This window comes from Gadus morhua, chromosome 20 (genome assembly GCF_902167405.1).
Source record: "Gadus morhua chromosome 20, gadMor3.0, whole genome shotgun sequence".
In the NCBI taxonomy this organism is placed as follows: Eukaryota; Metazoa; Chordata; class Actinopteri; order Gadiformes; family Gadidae; genus Gadus; species Gadus morhua.
The window spans coordinates 19,555,653-19,572,769 of NC_044067.1; the positions used below are offsets into that span (position 1 = coordinate 19,555,653).

Genomic DNA, 17,117 nt, shown 5'->3' on the forward strand with positions numbered 1-17,117 from the left:
GTGATTTTGTCTGGTGACAGGGCCACAGTACGCCGTCAAAGCTTACCTAAGGTAATATGTTCAGTGTCTGTTTGTGCATGTGATGGTATGTTGTGTGATGGGAATACTTACTATTAGGGATGGGCATAATTAATCGATGATCGATCATTGATCGTTAAGAAATGTGTTGATCAATTTATATTGTTATCGATCAAAAGGACGTTTTTTTATTTGGCATTGAGAAAACCTGTGTAATAAAGCAGACTACACCAACTCTTCTATTCCACATGGAATTCTATTCCGATTGAGCTGTTGTTCCACTTCGAATCGGACCGGAAGTGTCCATAAACGCGGGAGAATGAACAATCAATTTCCATTGCATTTTGAATATAGCATATAAATAGTTAATTTTAATATAAAAATATTAACAAATTATCGATTAATTGATCGTTAATTCTCCCGACGATCAACTAAGACAATTTAATCGAATGCCCATCCCAACTATACAGTCGTTCATGAAATAGCTGGGACGAGAAGCTTCAAGTCCACTTCATAAGGAAGCACTATGTATTTTCACTGTCTGAAAGCTTTCTTGTCCATGCCAACATTTCTAACAAATATGGTACCCAAGATAGACATCATGATACTCATAGGTAAACAATTGACTTACATGTTCATTAAATCATCATCAAACATTGTTTTTTCATGCTGTAGGTAAACTTTGAAAACTATGAAGCGATGCTGTCATTCATCCATGTGAATGGGAATCATTGGAACATGCTGGTTTGTTGCCTTCTTAATTTTCACTCAGTAAGATGTTTGTTATCACATCGTGAAATAAAGTATTAATTACAGTATACCCTCTCTTCTTTCACAGTACATTCATGCAAAGTCTGGCACAGTCTTCCAATTGGATCCATCACCAGCATCCTCTGAGCTTGAGGACTCTGCACATGCCGCCACGAAAATACAGTAAATATTCAAGCTAGAATTCTAAACATTTGAAGTCATGTTCACATTCAACAATGGCAGCTGTTTCTTATTGTATGACCTCAGTAATCAGTGGTATGTTTGAAGATCTGTCCATATGCCTTATAAGTGAATACAAACTTTGCTAAAATGTATCTGTGAATGAACAATGTTTTGGTAGTGCCTAAAGAAATTATCACAACATCACGTTTCTTCAGGGAATACTTCAAGATGAGGAGAACATCCCATGGGAAAACGGACTGGGTTGATGTTCAGTGGAAAGGAGGAGTAATGCCCCACCCAGTGCAAAGGGATGGTTGCAGTTGTGGCGTTATTGTTGTTGAAGTAAGTTGAACTATGTATAGTGAAAACATAATGTTTCTTTCATGTTTGCAGTGGTAGAAATAAGGTTCCTTTTAGGTGTTTCTGCACACATGCAAGATTTCTGTAAACCCTCTCGTCATGCATGAGTTGACATATGCTTAAGTTATCGTTTAAAAGAGGAAGACAATTTTCAATAACTACAGTGTTGTTTATTTAGATGGCCAGAGCAGTAATGGGAGCCTTCCCTCAGTTGCCCCAAATGCAATTTGAAACCACCAGGAAAGCCATGGGAGAATCTAGGAGGAATATGGGTCTCCAAGTCCTTGAGGCATCAGGTACAATAACTTAAATAATGAATAACTTAAAGGCACTCCACTTGAATTCAGATTAAATGTATTATGCAAATACACTTTCTTTCAGTCTTTGATGAAGAGACATGTGCAATGTGTGGAGCTGACAGGCCCCCTGGAGAAGCACCTGCCAACACAAACTGGGTGAGTTGTTGTGAGCAGCAGTTCAATGTGGAATCGTGATGTGACATACAGTGTTAGTAGCAACTTACTAAGTTACTGTAATAAAATTACCCCAATGGTTAACAGCACTTATTCCTCCATGAGTTATATGTAATGCACTACCTTTCTTAAGTGACTTCACCGACGCTTGTGATATACCAGTTAAACTTAAGTGTTGCTACCAACTGACAAAATCATGTGCATGAATAAATCATGAATTCATTTTTTAATCCAACAGATCCAGTGTGATAAATGTGACCGGTGGTTCCATGCCGTCTGTTTAACCATGGACCCCAGGACACTTCAAGAGCTGAAGCAAAAGCAATGGCTGTGTGTGCTGTGCAAATAAATATTTTACCTGTTACCTGTCCTACAAGTGCCTCACGACCTTTATATTACCTTTACATTTCTCTCGTTCCGCTGCTGCAACTTGCACCACATCCCATGAGCCCCAGCCAGCATGTCTCCTCTCCTTCTCTTCGCTGCTGTGTTGGCCTTAGTGCTGTGTGCAAGGCACCGACTGATATGACCACATTAACCGGTGTGCTGACTACGTGTACACAAGGAACCATGTGATTTTACTGTATAGATTTTGAGAAATTTTCATTTGAAAAACGTACACATGCATATTCTCGCCTTTGCAAATAGCATTATGTCAGCACTTTGAAGTGAGCTATAGACAGAATTTCACATAAGTTCAGGCACTTGTTGATATGACCATATTAACCGGTGTGCTGACTACTTGTACACAAGGAACCATGTTATTTTACTGTATAGATTTAGAGAAAATGTCATTTGAAAAACGTACACATGCATATTCTCGCCTTTGCAAATTGCATTATGTCAGCACTTTGAAGTGGGCTATAGACCGAATTTCACATAAGTTCAGGCACTGGTTGATATGACCATATTAACCGGTGTGCTGACTACGTGTACACAAGGAACCATGTAATTTTACTGTATGGATTTTGAGAATTTTTCATTTGAAAAACGTACACATGCATATTCTTGCCTTTGCAAATTGCATTATGTCAGCACTTTGAAGTGAGCTATAGACAGAATTTCACATAAGTTCAGGCACTGACTGATATGACCATATTAACCGGTGTGCTGACTACTTGTACACAAGGAACTATGTGATTTTACTGTATAGATTTTGAGAAATGTTCATTTGAAAAACGTACACATTGCATATTCTCGCCTTTGCAAATTGCATTATGTCAGCACTTTGAAGGGAGCTATAGACAGAATTTCACATAAGTTCAGGCACTGGTTGATGTGACCATATTAACCGGTGTGCTGACTTCGTGTACACAAGGAACCATGTGATTTTACTGTATAGATTTTGAGAAATTTTCATTTGAAAAACATACACATGCATATTCTAGCCTTTGCAATATTGCATTATGTCAGCACTTTGAAGTGAGCTATAGACAGAATTTCACATAAGTTCAGGCACTGGTTGATATGACCATATTAACCGGTGTGCTGACTTCGTGTACACAAGGAACCATGTGATTTTACTGTATGGATTTTGAGAATTTTTCATTTGAAAAACGTACACATGCATATTCTTGCCTTTGCAAATTGCATTATGTCAGCACTTTGAAGTGAGCTATAGACAGAATTTCACATAAGTTCAGGCACTGGTTGATGTGACCATATTAACCGGTGTGCTGACTTCGTGTACACAATGAACCATGTGATTTTACTGTATGGATTTTGAGAATTTTTCATTTGAAAAACGTACACATGCATATTCTTGCCTTTGTAAATTGCATTATGTCAGCACTTTGAAGGGAGCTATAGACAGAATTTCCAGAAGTTCAGGCACTGGTTTATGTGACCATATTAACCGGTGTGCTGACTTCGTGTACACAAGGAACCATGTGATTTTACTGTATAGATTTTGAGAAATTTTCATTTGAAAAACGTACACATGCATATTCTCGCCTTTGCAATATTGCATTATGTCAGCACTTTGAAGTGAGCTATAGACAGAATTTCACATAAGTTCAGGCACTGGTTGATATGACCATATTAACCGGTGTGCTGACTACTTGTACACAAGGAACCATGTGATTTTACTGTATAGATTTAGAGAAAATGTCATTTGAAAAACGTACACATGCATATTCTCGCCTTTGCAATATTGCATTATGTCAGCACTTTGAAGTGGGCTATAGACCGAATTTTACATAAGTTCAGGCACTGATTGATGTGACCATATTAACCGCTGTGCTGACTACTAATACACAAGGAACTATGTGATTTTACTGTATAGATTTAGAGAAAATGTCATTTGAAAAACGTACACATGCATATTCTGCTGGCCAATGGAGTCGAACGTCCACACTGGCGGCCAACTTGCCACTGTCAGCTGCTCACCCATAACACTGTGTTGGTAGTGGTACACGTACTTTTTAAACCATAACCACCTTGCTCCATTTTCAAACGGTTTGTTTTGTTCTAAACGTCAGAGATGTAGTTAAGGCACTGCATATTTGATACTGATGAATAATTATGTTAGATTCTAAAAAAAAGTAATAATGTTCTAAAATAGGTACAATATTATAACCACGTTAATAACGTTTGTAAGAAACCAAACCGTTTGTAAACCGGTTGAAAATGTAGCAAGTTATGGTTATTTAAAAAGTACATGTACCAATACCAACACAATGTTATGGGTGAGCAGCTGACTGGCAAGATGGCAGCAAGTGCGGACGTTCTAGACGCCGCCGTAAGACATCTAGTATTCTATATCTCTAGTCTACACACGTAGGTGAAGGCTTTTATTTTGAAAACGTTGCGAGATACCACCCAAAGGCTGTTTAGAGTCAAGGCGCACGAAGATTTTGTGTGACGGCTGGCTTAACCGCGGATGAACGAATAGCGGCTCACTTGACCGCAGTCGAATTTAAGCCCCTTCAGTGGGAAGCAATTACCCTCGGTGCGCGACCGTGTCGGTGTCCTGTTCGCCCCGTCAACGACGTCAACGACTTTGGCAAATTATTTCTCTGCTGATCAACGCTACGAATGATAAAAAATACATTGGAAAAAGACACACTGTGTGAAGTTATTTTTTCGATTTGGCAAGTAGTCATTACTAATAATACCAATACTCTTTGGCTGGGATGATGAGGCATCAGACAATCAAGTCATTTTAGCCTGAATACATAGGTAAGAAGCACCAGAGCAGTTTGCTAGTAGGCCTACCATGGACAGTATCAGAACGATAACCTGTTGAACTAAATGGATGTGGTAGGCTACACCGCGGGATGTATCTGCAAACCACTGCCACATAAATAAAAGTAAGACGTGATATTAATTGCTTAAGATTTGCTGGTGCTGTGGCGAGGTCTTTTGTGTTTTTTGCACTCAAGTGGTCGGCTGTTTTAACTTGCAATTGATAGTCGGTGGAGTCAGTCAGTTGACACAAAGTGACTTTTGGTCATTCTTGAATTCTGGAATAATTGAGGGGGGGAGTTCATGAGTTTTGGTCAGAATGCCTGATATAGGCTATAGTTTTGATGGAATGCGTGTTGTGAATTGAGAACAGCCAGCTCCTCATGTGATACAGCGTTCAGCTGTGCAACAAATATTTTTTTCTTTTTCAATCTTGATCACTTTTGTAGTGCTGTGTGTAGCCACACCTTTGGCACTTTTGAACTTAAACACGCAGTTCAATTCCTTTCTGAGCTCCTCTTGTTTATGTTGTTAGCTTAGCCATATCATGTCACGTTGTCAACATTGGATACATGGAGCCAGGGGCGCAACTGGCTACTTTCTGGGGGGTATGCAGACACATAGCAGGCGCCCCCCCCCCCCCCCCCCCTCTTTGATCTGGGCACAAAGTTGACCTAAAACACACTCTGATATTGAATCAAAAAATTCATTTTGAGTGCACCAGGACAGATATCAGGTGTTTTCTTTAGAGGCAGCCTTTCTAAGATGCTCTGTCAGTGTAATATCATACCGTGCTATAAGAGATCAAGGATACCCAGAAAATTTCCATTTCTAGGATTTCCTAACTGTGCATTTTGTCCCCCTCAGTGGCATTTCTCTTCTCAAGGAAGAGTATGCAGTCGATCACTCGAGTCAACGGGCTCTCTGCAATTCGCTATCAATAGTTTTACCTAGGCATAAGCGGGATGCCAATTCTTTCCAATCAGATAAGCATTTATGTGATAACCACTTCTTTCATGGTGCTTCAGTATCTTTGAAAGACACTGCCAGTTATTATACCCGACCACAAGGCACGTGTCAGCAACTCTAGCTTCACCAAAAAGCTTACATGCAAAACAATAGACTCTGTTAGAACGGTTTGAGTACAGTAACCAATAGGGGTGGGAAAAATAATCGATTCTTCGATGCATCGCAATACTGTGTAGAACGATTCAGTCTAAATTCAGATACGATAATAATCTCTTCTTTTTTTTTCGATTATTAATTTATTAACTTTTGGATTATTAACGGAGTTATAAAGTGTTAACTTTATAACTCAGTTTGTACTGGTTCTATTGACATAAAACAAAGACTTGCATAGAGATTGAAGTAAAACAAAATAACCACAAACAAGTTCCTTTATTTTTCTTGTTATGATCCGTTATATTGTAGGCTCCATTCTGATCAGTACACAGTTGCAAGACAACAGTAACCTGTTGTTTTACTAGTAGTAGATTTAGCTAACCTGTATATTTACAAGCCTCCTCTTGATACTGACATAAAAACGACTGTCTTTCAACCACTTTGAAAAGCTTTCTTTCATCCCTGCGCACCCTTTCTCCTTCCCAATCTTTCTTTTTCTATGTTGTGACCCTGAGGGCTTTCTTCTCTGCCTCTCCATATTGAGGTAGGTGTCATGAGATGACAATACGGTTCAAATGAAGACACTCTGGCGCTCACCTCCAGGGCGTGGTCGAGGGGGCGCCCACTGGAGCGCCGTGTGGGGAGAGGGAGGGATGCGAAGGAGCAGGGGGGGCGCCTTATCAGTGACGTCTCTCTGTTACACAAACGCTGTTAAAAACAGAAAATGCCGACTCAAATTTTTTTACTTCCATCGCTTTGGCGCCCCCTCTGGTGCGGCGCCCCTATGCGCCGCATATAGTGCATACCCACTTTTTGCGCCACTGCATGGAGCAGAACATAGTGGGTCATATGTCCGATGCTTTTTGAAAACGTTTTTTTTCATAAAACGTGCCAGACCGATTTTGTATAGGCCTACATTTTATTCCTTAGTAGCCTAATTAGCTACATGGCTATGCCGTCTTTCAGAACCTTTCATTACCGGCACTAAGGAGAGAAAAAGGAGTGCATCCTCATTGTACCCAGCACTTCTCAGAATTCACTTCCGAATGCGTCTCTGTCCCCAGCACATTTCAAACCAAACTGACGCCCATGTATGTGGTAACCACTTGTTTCATGGTGCTTCAGTATCTTTGAAAGACACTGCCAGTTATTATACCCCACCACTCTAGTTTCACCAAAAAGCTTACATGAAAAACAATAGACTCTGTTAGAACTGTTGGAGTACAGTAACCAATAGGGGTGGGAAAAATAATAGATTCTTCGATGCATCGTAATACTGTGTAGAACGATTCAGATACGATAATAATCTTTTTTTTTAAATTAAATTTTGGATTATTAACGGAGTTATAAAGTATCAACTTTATGACTCAGTTTTTACTGGGTCTATTGACATAAAACAAAGACTTGCATAGAGATTGAAGTAAAACAAAATAACCACAAACAAGTTCCTTTATTTTTATTGTTATGATCCGTTGTAGGCTCCATTCTGATCAGTACACAGTTGCAAGACAACAGTAACCTGTTGTTTTACTAGATTTAGCTAACCTGTATATTTACAAGCCTCCTCTTGATACACTGACATAAAAACGACCTTCCCAATCTTTCTTTTTCTATGTTGTGACCCCGAGGGGCTTTCTTCTCTGCCTCTCCATATTGAGGTACGTGTCATCAGATGATAATACGGTTCAAATGAAGACACTCTGGCGCTCGCCTCCAGGGCGTAGTCGAGGGGGCGGCCACTGGAGCGCCGTGTGGGGAGGAGGGGGGGAGGGAGGCGAAGGAGCGGGGGGGGGGGGCGCCTTATCAGTGACGTTCCTCTGTTATTGATCATCATATCATGTACACAAACGCTGTTAAATACAGAAAATGCCGACTCAAATAATTTTACTTCTATCGCTTTGGCGCCCCCTCTGGTTCGGCGCCCCTATGCGCCGCATATAGTGCATACCCACTTTTTGCGCCACTATGTATGTTGATACAGGAACGGAGAGAGTTGGCTGGAAAGTAACGCGTTCTTGTTGGTTATTACTACACACCCAACATAACAGGATAGGATAATATGGATATTGGAACACGGCACTGGTGTTGTCCACAATGTGGAGAAGAAAACATTCATAACTGGTGTTAGCTTGAACATGTGGTCAAAATTAATGAAGCATTGACTAAAATAATTTCCATCACTTTTAGTTTCACTTTTAACTTCTTTGACGACTACGCGTCAAATTATATCGACTGACGGTCCAGTAGCGCGCTCTATGCAGTGTTGCCAGATTGGGCCAGATATTCCAGGTAATGGCAACACTGGCTCTGTGCTATCTGGATCTACGTAAGACTCAACCATGCGATAAGGGTGAAACATAAATGGTAAACTAAAAAAAATGAGAAACAAGTTGAATCATTCGTAACGTTTCAATAGACACTTTTAATTTGAAAGACAATAACTTACCTAGGTCTACCTAGGTAGCACTGCCTCAGCTTTGTGTTCACATTGTTTTCCGATCTAAAAGCGAAAGTGAATTCAGAATGAATACGCCTTAAAGGTCGGAAGTACAGTTGACGGATTGTAGACAGCGATGGACGACGCATATCCTTATACACTGATCGTAGAGCTCGAAGAAAACAACGTTCCCAGACTGAAAAACAAACTGGTGAAATATTTCCAGAGTAAAAAACGGGCCGGTGGTGGTGAATGTCAAATTCAATATGAAGACAGAAGCAGGACGGCGGTGCTGCGTTTCAGAAGGGAGGAAGGTGATCATGCTTAACTCAAGCTTTTACTCTGTAGTGATTATTGAAATTATTTTAGCGTAGGCTATGCTTCATTTTGACGACGTTTCAAGATAATAAGAATGGTTTCTTTAGAGAAGAAACCATTCATAACATGACGTCACCTGGGGTTGGTTTTCTCATCCAGATAGGGCGAGGGTTCTGGCTCAAGAGACTCATGTGATCGTCTTGGAAGAAGGGGTGATAAAGGTCTCCGTTCATTTGGCTGACAGAAGCTCTGAGAGAGAGGTAAGTAGACGAAAGACTCATCCAACGCAGCACTTCAGGCCATTTTTTTTTACATCGTCACATAGCAATACCTATATGCCGTTGTAACACTTATACCCCCAAAAAAATGTCCCTATCGTTAATGTATTTTGGAAGCTTAGCCATAACCACATTGATGTTTTTGTGCACTACACAAATCAAATTTTTAATTTAGTATTCCATCAACAAATGTGTGTGATATGAGGCTGCCTTTGGCAATGCTGGGGCCAGTGTGTCTGTGGGATGAACAAGGTGATGGAGCAGGAGAAAACGAGCAAAAAGTCTAAATAAATACTTTGCTTGACGGTTATTTGAACTGACATTATTTTTGAAGTTATTCAACAGCAACAGGGATGGGAAGAATCATGTGTATAATAAACATTTGTTTGTATTTTTTGGTATTATGTTCTTGTGAACTATATTCTGTCAGCAGTTGACAACTACTACCAACAACCAACAAAGCAACTCGGATAGTCGTGCATCTGAGGAGGAGACCCAGGTGGAGGCGGTGAGCAGGGTAGAGCAGACAGAAGAGTCGGCTTTGGGTTCCACCTCCGCTGTCTTAGAGAACGTTCCCCCGGACATGAGCAAGGACATCATGGAGATGTTGGTGGAAAACATCTACTTCAAGTCACAGATAACCACCCAACCTGATTTCAGTTTGGAGATGCTCTCCGACATATGCTCCGCTGTGATTACTTTCTCAAGTACAAAAGGTTGTTTTGTGATCTTATAATTACTAAATATTCATGTTATATATTAACGGTTATCATCACTCACTTGATATTCGATGCATTCTCTTCTCTAACAGAAAACAATGAGTTCATTACAAGCTGCCAGACAAACAGGACCTTCTTGAACAAGAAATTAACTGTCAGAGCTCTGGAAGTCACATCCCAAGTCAGAGTTGAGAATTTGGCAAACATCAGTGAAGATGTCCTCCTGCTGTACTTTGAGAATGAAGGTTGGGAGGTTGAACAGGTCACCCCCGATAAAGAGGAACAGTCTGCTGTCATCTCCTTCAAAATGGACACAGGTAAAGTCTTCATTAGTAGAGCATAGTTATTTTAAAGCGGTGCTGCATGTGTGCATGGAGGTTGCAGTGGCAAGCAGTGTCTAGCCCCCACCCTCTAACACACACAAACTAGCTATCAGCCGTGTCCGATATCGGCTAAACATGGGGAGATGCTTTATAATATTGAAAATATGCAACGCACTCAAGCAACACACTTAAGCAACCCACAAAAACAACTCTTATGCTGCTGTGGGAGTTTTCTTTACAAATTTAAATTTCGATCTATTATATTGAAACCCAGCTGCACAACTGTACTCATTGTTGTTTGAAAATGAAATTATTGGAAGGGAAAAGCACAAATGTGGTAATAACAATGTTTTAACACAAACAATGTTTGTAAAGGAAAAAACATGGAAATGATTTTCGATACAAATGTGTCATTTAAGAGGCCTGAGAATGCGCCTGCACTGTTCGATTGTAGTATTATAAATCGTTAGTATTGTTAATCTTCTTTATTTTTCATTAAGTACATTTAAATGTGAATAATGATTTTATCTCATTAGCTGTTCAAGGGATAATCAAGAAGGAACATGTGATCGGGATAACACCGGTCAAGGCTTTTCCATTTTACGACTCCTTGGGAACGGTTCTTTATGGCAAAGTCCGACCCAAACCAAAACTACCTGCTACCTTCTCTAAAAGCATACATTCCCCACTCTTGACGTACCTCCATCAGCAGCAGGAAGCAGCAGAGATGGTTTGTGGTCACTTGTCAGCACTCTTCTGCAAGGTAGACCTCCTACCCTCATCTGTGAGTTTCAGCCCTCTTCCAGCACTGCTCGAGCAGAAAGATGTTACACCCAAATACATCAAACAGTGGAAACAATCAGTGGAGCAGGCCTTCACACAGGTCTTGTCCAGGTTCAAAACTCTGAGGCTTCAGCCTCCACCATCAACATGGGAAGAGTCTGAAGCGCAGATCAGAGAGATTGTTTTAGACAAGACCATGGAAGTCATCCCTGAGAAAGCTGAAGGTGCATTGTCAGTGGTCGGCCTTGTGGACGAGGTGACCAGACTAGAGCCCACGTTGAATGAGCTCATGACCAGGATTGAGAAAAGGGTTCAGAGGGAGAATTCAAGTATTACACAAGGATTTGAGATATCCGAAGAAATGTTTCACCTGCTTTGTCAAGACGGTCTTGCTGACCGGTTCAAAGATAATTACCCAGACCTAGAAATGACATATGAAGACAAATTGATCTTAAAAGGTTTAAGTCATGAGGTTTCAGATGCAGCTATTGTGGTAATGGCACAAGTGCTTGCAGTACAAAAAAAACTCTTAGATGGACCTACAGCTGAGGAGGATAACCAGATTGAGGCGGCTAGCAGGGAAGAGCAGACAGAACAGCCGGCTTTGGGTTCTACCTCAGCTGTCTTAGAGAACGTTCCCCAGGACATGAGCAAGGAGTTCATGGAGATGTTGGTGGAAAACATCCACAAAAACTACAAGTCACCGATGACCAGCCAACCTGAATTCAGTTTGGAGATAATCTCTGACACATGCTCCGCTGTGGTTACTTTCTCAAGTGCAAAAGGTGTTTTTGTGTTTTTAAAATTACTAAATATTCTTTATGACTCAGTTAATGATCTGCCTTAGTACTGCAAGTTTAAACTAGAATTTAAATGTATTCTCTATACTTCTCTAACAGAAAATAATGAGTTCATTACAAGCTGCGAGAAAAACAAGATGTTCCTGAACAAGAAATTAACTGTCAGACCTCTGGAAGTCACATCCCAGCTTAAAGTTGAGGATGTGTCCAACATCAGTGAAGATGTCCTCCTGCTTTACTTTGAGAATGAAGGTTGGAAGGTTGAACAGTTCACACCAAATGAAGAGGAACAGTCTGCTGTCATCTCCTTCAAAATGGATACAGGTATTTTATTTGTGAGGACGTTCTTTTTAAGGTGGCGATAGTGGATGATCATTTTGAGAGAATGGCGGATGGATTGGGTCTGGCGTCCTTTCGGAAGTACACCATCTGTTTTGCTTAACACGCCATGGAGATGCTAATGGGCTTATTGAGTGTTACCCTATTATCTTTTTTGGTAGCATGGTGTTTGTTTCTCTTGGGGTCATTTAAAGTTGTTCCCTACTTAGGATCATTAAGTTAAGCAATTACAGCTACTGTGGACTTCCAGAATGTGATGTGGCGGGTGTTTTTCATCGTTTTTGTAGCAGGTGATATAAAGAAATCACAGGGTTGTGATAAATAATTAGAATATGAAAAAGCCTACCTACTTTATTAGGTCACACACTCACTGCAGTTGCCTTATTTATGTAGGTACTCAGGAGGATTGCAATGCACTGCTGTGCCCACGTTGTGGAAAGAGAACGTTCATGATGGATATTTATCAAGTAAATAGAAATAAAGGCATAGACCTAATAACTTCATTGGATGTTTTTATAGTTATATTTTACGTATATTTAAAACAACATTCACCAGCATGTTGTATTTCTATAATTTTTTTCACATAATACAATATATGCAACAGCCCAAAATGGCGGTATCAATAAGACTGGCCACATCTAATACAGTTACCCTAAATTCTTATTTAATTTGTTTATTTAATCCCATTTTATCTTTTTTCTCAATAGATGTTGAAGGGATAATCAAGAGAAAACATCAATTTGGGAAGACATATCTCAAAGTTTTCCCATTTTACAACTCCTTGGGAACGGCTCTTTATGGCAAAGAAAGACCAATACTTAACGTTTCTAAATGTATGAGAAATACCAGAAAAAATTACCAGCCCCTTCCAAGGCCCATCTATCAGATTCAAACATCTGATGGCATTGATTTAGCTGTTTCTAAAGCTGATCTATGTAGCTACGCAGTAGATGCAGTGGTTATCAATTCGAATAAGAACTTGAAACTTGATGGAGGTACTGGAGAAGCAATTGTGGCGGCTGCTGGTTCTTCCTTGCAGGAAGAATGTGATAAAATCCATCTCCGGAGAGGGCAGCTGAAGCCAGGAGACAGTGTAATTACTGGTGCAGGGGGTCGGCTTCAATGCAAAAAAGTGATCCATGCGGTCACACCCCAGTATGATCCATCTAACCACTTGAAGACAGTGGGGCAGCTGAGAAGAGCCGTTAAAGGAAGTCTAGAACTTGCTGAGATGAATGGCTGTCAATCTCTGGCCATCTCTGCCATCAGTGCCAACATGGGGTTCCCAATAGACCTGTGTGCCGACACCATCATCAAAGTGTTGAAGGAACATTGTGAGGACCAGTTTGGTGAAAACAACCTGAAGCAGATCCATTTTGTTAGCACAGATGACCATGCCGTTCATGCTTTGGAGACATCAGTGAGACACAAGTTTGGAAACCAAGGAATTATTTATTCTCAGCAGAGTGTTACTGACAGACAGAGCTTAAAATCAATGGAATGGTTTATTCAAGCTGCTAGGGTAATTGTTTATTTTCTATGTATAAATCCCAAAAGCCTATTTATACAAGAGTTTATTCATTTGGAAACCAAGGAATAATTTATTTCCAACAGTGTGTTCCCAAGCAATCTCCAATTCTGGAAAAGGACGAAAACACTCTCCAGCTACTGGACACCAATGAGGAATTGAGCATTGAATTGGTGGAAGGGAATATTCAAGATGCTACGGTAATAATCTTTTTCTATCCTAATTTATACTTGAATTCTTTAATCTTCAATCAAAAGTTCAATATCCTGTCAGAAATAAACTATAATAATTAGAAATAATACTGGGAATAAAATAAAAAAACATTTGTTATTCATATATTCAGACCGAGGGGATTGTGAATGTTGTCGGTAGAGAGCTTGATCTGAGAAGGGGAGCCGTTTCCAAGGCTATCCTTGAAGCAGCAGGACCCAACCTTCAGCTGTTGGTCAGTGAACATTGCCAAACTGGGAACTTTGGTGATGTCATTGTTACAAGTGCATGTCAACTGAGAAGCAACATGCTTTTCCATGCAGTGGTTCCTCCTTGGGACAACAAGGGCAACGCTTACAAGGTAACACATTTATTATTATTATATTTCCAGATCTAGCGCTCGTTATGTGTGCATTTTTATTTTCAGCAGATGTTTATTTACCTAGAAATGAAAAGGCATCTGTGCTATATTCCACAGATAATGAGAGAGATTGTTGAAGACTGCTTGAACAAGGCAGAGAACCGTGGTCTTACCTCCATATCCTTCCCTGCAATCGGCACTGGAAAACTGGGCTTTCCCAAAGACCTTGCAGCATCTGTAATGATAGGAGAAGTATTGGCGTTTAAGAAGCAGTCGATGCGCTTGAAGAAGGTTGCCATCGTTCTCCATCCAAAAGACAGAGAGACAATCCAGGTAGAGACCGGCATATTTAATATAGAAGTACACACATACATAAACCAAATGTGGCTTGTGTTATTGACAGTGGATGTTGATGTGTTCACCTGCAGGTTTTTAATCAAGAATTAGAGAAACGTCTCTCGACAGGAAGTTAAGTAAGCTACAAGTCATCCACCCTTCTGCAGATGATTTGCTAACAGAGACAATAAGGAAAGGAACATGTAGTGATGCCTATTCTGAAAGAGGAAACCGGACATTTAACTATTTTTTTACTCATTAACCAATACAAGTAAGGGCACCTTCACAAACTTACAATTTGGTCTGTTTAATCAAATCCTGAATTGAACCCTGTTTTGAACAATCTAAGATCTAACAATCTTAGATTGTTAGATATTATGGCGTTTATATAGTTAACTTAATTTTCTATCGTAAACATTGCTCTTGCTGCTCTTAAAATATGAACAATTTCTAATATATATATATTTATATGCACAAGTAATCTGTAAAAATTGCACAAGTAATGTGGTTTGGTGGGGTTGACTGGAGTTTAGGAGGGGGGGGGGTATTGTACGTCACTTATTTTGCTTAAAAAATTCTAATAGACAAGACTTTGTTTTGCTTATTGTTAAAGCTGCTTCATTTTGATGAAACTTATTTTAGTCTAATGCTTCTTCTGATGACATGTTTCAAGCTAACAACAGTTTTGAATGGTTTCTTCTCCACATAATGGACAACACCATATAAGGTTTTATGAGTTTGGAGATAAGTTAAACACCTCAAACATGGCCTCTTTGCCATTTCCGCTAAAGCCAAGACAGACAAGGTTTATCTGGGTAAATAATATGTAAGTTTTATTTACCATTTGCACTTCCAACATAAACTGTTTTCTTACCTGTGTTCAAGAGATGCTTCATGAAACACCTCCATAACTCAAACTTGTTTACCTTGTGACTCTGTTGTAATAAACAAGTGTTGAGCATTTACCACTCTCCAAGTCATGTCTAGCCGATACGACCATACCTCAAAGGATCTATTTTGTTTTTCATCAATGTAGAAGGTCTGAACATCACTGACAGGCTTTTGTCACTAGTCGTTTTACCCTGCCAAATATGCCAGTTTTATGCCCGCCTTTATCACGGCATTGCCGCACGTTTATACTGACCGAGGTAATATACCGGCTTGATTTCGCACCCCAATTTCCCCTCCCGAACCCTACATATATTGGGGGTGTATCTCTTTCATGTAAATGTAATTAAACACCCCTGGCCCCTGGTACATCGCGGTACCAGGGGCGGGACTTGGGTAGAGGTGTTGATGACGTAGCAACATGAGTAGTTCTAACTGGAGAGACAGTGAAATCCGCAAGCTGCTGACCTTCATGGGAGAGAATAATGGATTGAATTTATATAGAGCTTTTCTAGACACTCAAAGACACTTTGAAGGGGGGACGTCACCAACCACCACCAGTGTGTGGCACCCACTTTGGTAATGCACGGCAGCCAATCTGCACCAGAAAGCTCACCACACACCAGCTTGAGGTGGAGAGTCAGGGAATTAATGAGTCAGCCAATTATACAGGAGGATGATTAGGGGGCCGGATTGAATGAGCCTGGTTGGACCGGGGAAGCCCCTACTCTTTGCGATAAGTGCCCTGGGATCTTTTATGACCTCAGTGAGTCAGGACCTCGGTTTTACATCACCTCCGAAGGACGGCATCCAAGTACTAACCAGGCCCGACCATGCTTAGCTTCCGAGATCAGACGAGATCGGGCGTCTCCATGGTGGTAAGGCCGTTAAAGGCATTTAATGGCCTTACCACCAGAAGGTGATGCAGTCGCAACGAAAATGGGAAAAGATCGTGTGATCAACGAGAAAGCAGGCGAGGGACTTTGCTTATGAGGCTTCTGTCGGGATATAAAACATGTGGTCAGCAAAATAAAGAATATGTTGGCGTTTCTGCACTTGTAAATAGTTAAAAAAAAGCCTGCTCCTTAACGAAGGCGCAATATACCCCCGCAGTTTCACACAGGCAAGACAGTGAAATTGCAGGGTGTGCCAAGCCGATACAGCTTGGCAGCAGAAAAAATGCCTACTTAAACAGAGTTTGTATAGAAAAACGTAGCATGAATCATAGGAAGGGGTCTTGGCGCCATGCCTTTTTTCTTTTTTTTGGCCATCACCAGTCTGCACCCCTGGGTACTCCTTCATTTCATTATTGTGGACTCGCATGGCAAAGTAGAATGTCAATTATTGAAACATAGCTGTAAGTACAATTATTTAATCATTAGATTTTGAGATGTGTACAAATACACTTTAGACATTTCCTGATTCAAGTAATTTGAAATTATTTAGTGGAACCTTGTTATATTATGTTATCAGGTTGTCCGTCTCTTTCTTATTACGTGAACAGATTTCTGATAAATCTAGTACTGTACTCAAAGGTTGGCCCTGTATGATGTGTTTTAAGCTTTGGTTAACAAGCCAACAACCTAATCGAAAAGGGATTTGTCTATATTGTAACTTTGGATAGCGTATTGTTTACGATCAGTAATGCCTGCCTATATTATAAAGTCCATAGGTAGACCCATATAAAGCAAGGTTGCTTCATTCA

The 17,117-nt window shown here is 40.3% G+C and overlaps 1 protein-coding gene and 1 long non-coding RNA gene across 5 annotated transcripts; both read left to right on the forward strand.

Annotated features, from left to right (window-relative positions):
• Window positions 1-1,459: 1,459 nt before the first annotated feature.
• LOC115533396 (uncharacterized) lies at window positions 1,460-2,157 on the forward strand. The gene is made up of 3 exons (XR_003974188.1): window positions 1,460-1,607; window positions 1,693-1,766; window positions 2,023-2,157. It is a non-coding gene; the product is annotated as an uncharacterized LOC115533396 (long non-coding RNA).
• Window positions 2,158-8,374: 6,217 nt separating this feature from the next.
• On the forward strand, window positions 8,375-15,489 carry LOC115532940 (protein mono-ADP-ribosyltransferase PARP14). 4 transcript variants are annotated; one of them, XM_030343037.1, is made up of 12 exons: window positions 8,375-8,456; window positions 8,756-8,843; window positions 9,007-9,107; window positions 9,556-9,841; window positions 9,937-10,161; window positions 10,704-11,735; window positions 11,850-12,074; window positions 12,797-13,611; window positions 13,704-13,817; window positions 13,961-14,188; window positions 14,306-14,521; window positions 14,617-15,489. In XM_030343037.1, the coding sequence occupies exons 1-12, from the start codon at window positions 8,454-8,456 to the stop codon at window positions 14,659-14,661; spliced, it is 3,378 nt and encodes a 1,125-aa protein (XP_030198897.1). In that variant the 5' UTR covers window positions 8,375-8,453; the 3' UTR covers window positions 14,662-15,489. The 4 variants fall into 4 exon arrangements, with proteins under 4 accessions (XP_030198897.1, XP_030198895.1, XP_030198896.1 ...); XM_030343035.1 differs by lacking the exon at window positions 8,375-8,456 and having other exon boundaries at window positions 8,463-8,843; XM_030343036.1 differs by lacking the exon at window positions 8,375-8,456 and having other exon boundaries at window positions 8,463-8,843; window positions 9,559-9,841.
• The last annotated feature ends 1,628 nt before the right edge of the window (window positions 15,490-17,117 follow it).

Bases quoted from the DNA above. Each gene is read 5' to 3' on its own strand.
- LOC115532940 (XM_030343035.1), top strand. From the start codon at position 8,666: ATGGACGACGCATATCCTTATACACTGATCGTAGAGCTCGAAGAAAAC. The intron at 11,736-11,849 runs GTGTTTTTGTGT...CTTCTCTAACAG, and splicing joins TACTTTCTCAAGTGCAAAAG to AAAATAATGAGTTCATTACA. The intron at 14,189-14,305 runs GTAACACATTTA...TATATTCCACAG, and splicing joins ACAAGGGCAACGCTTACAAG to ATAATGAGAGAGATTGTTGA.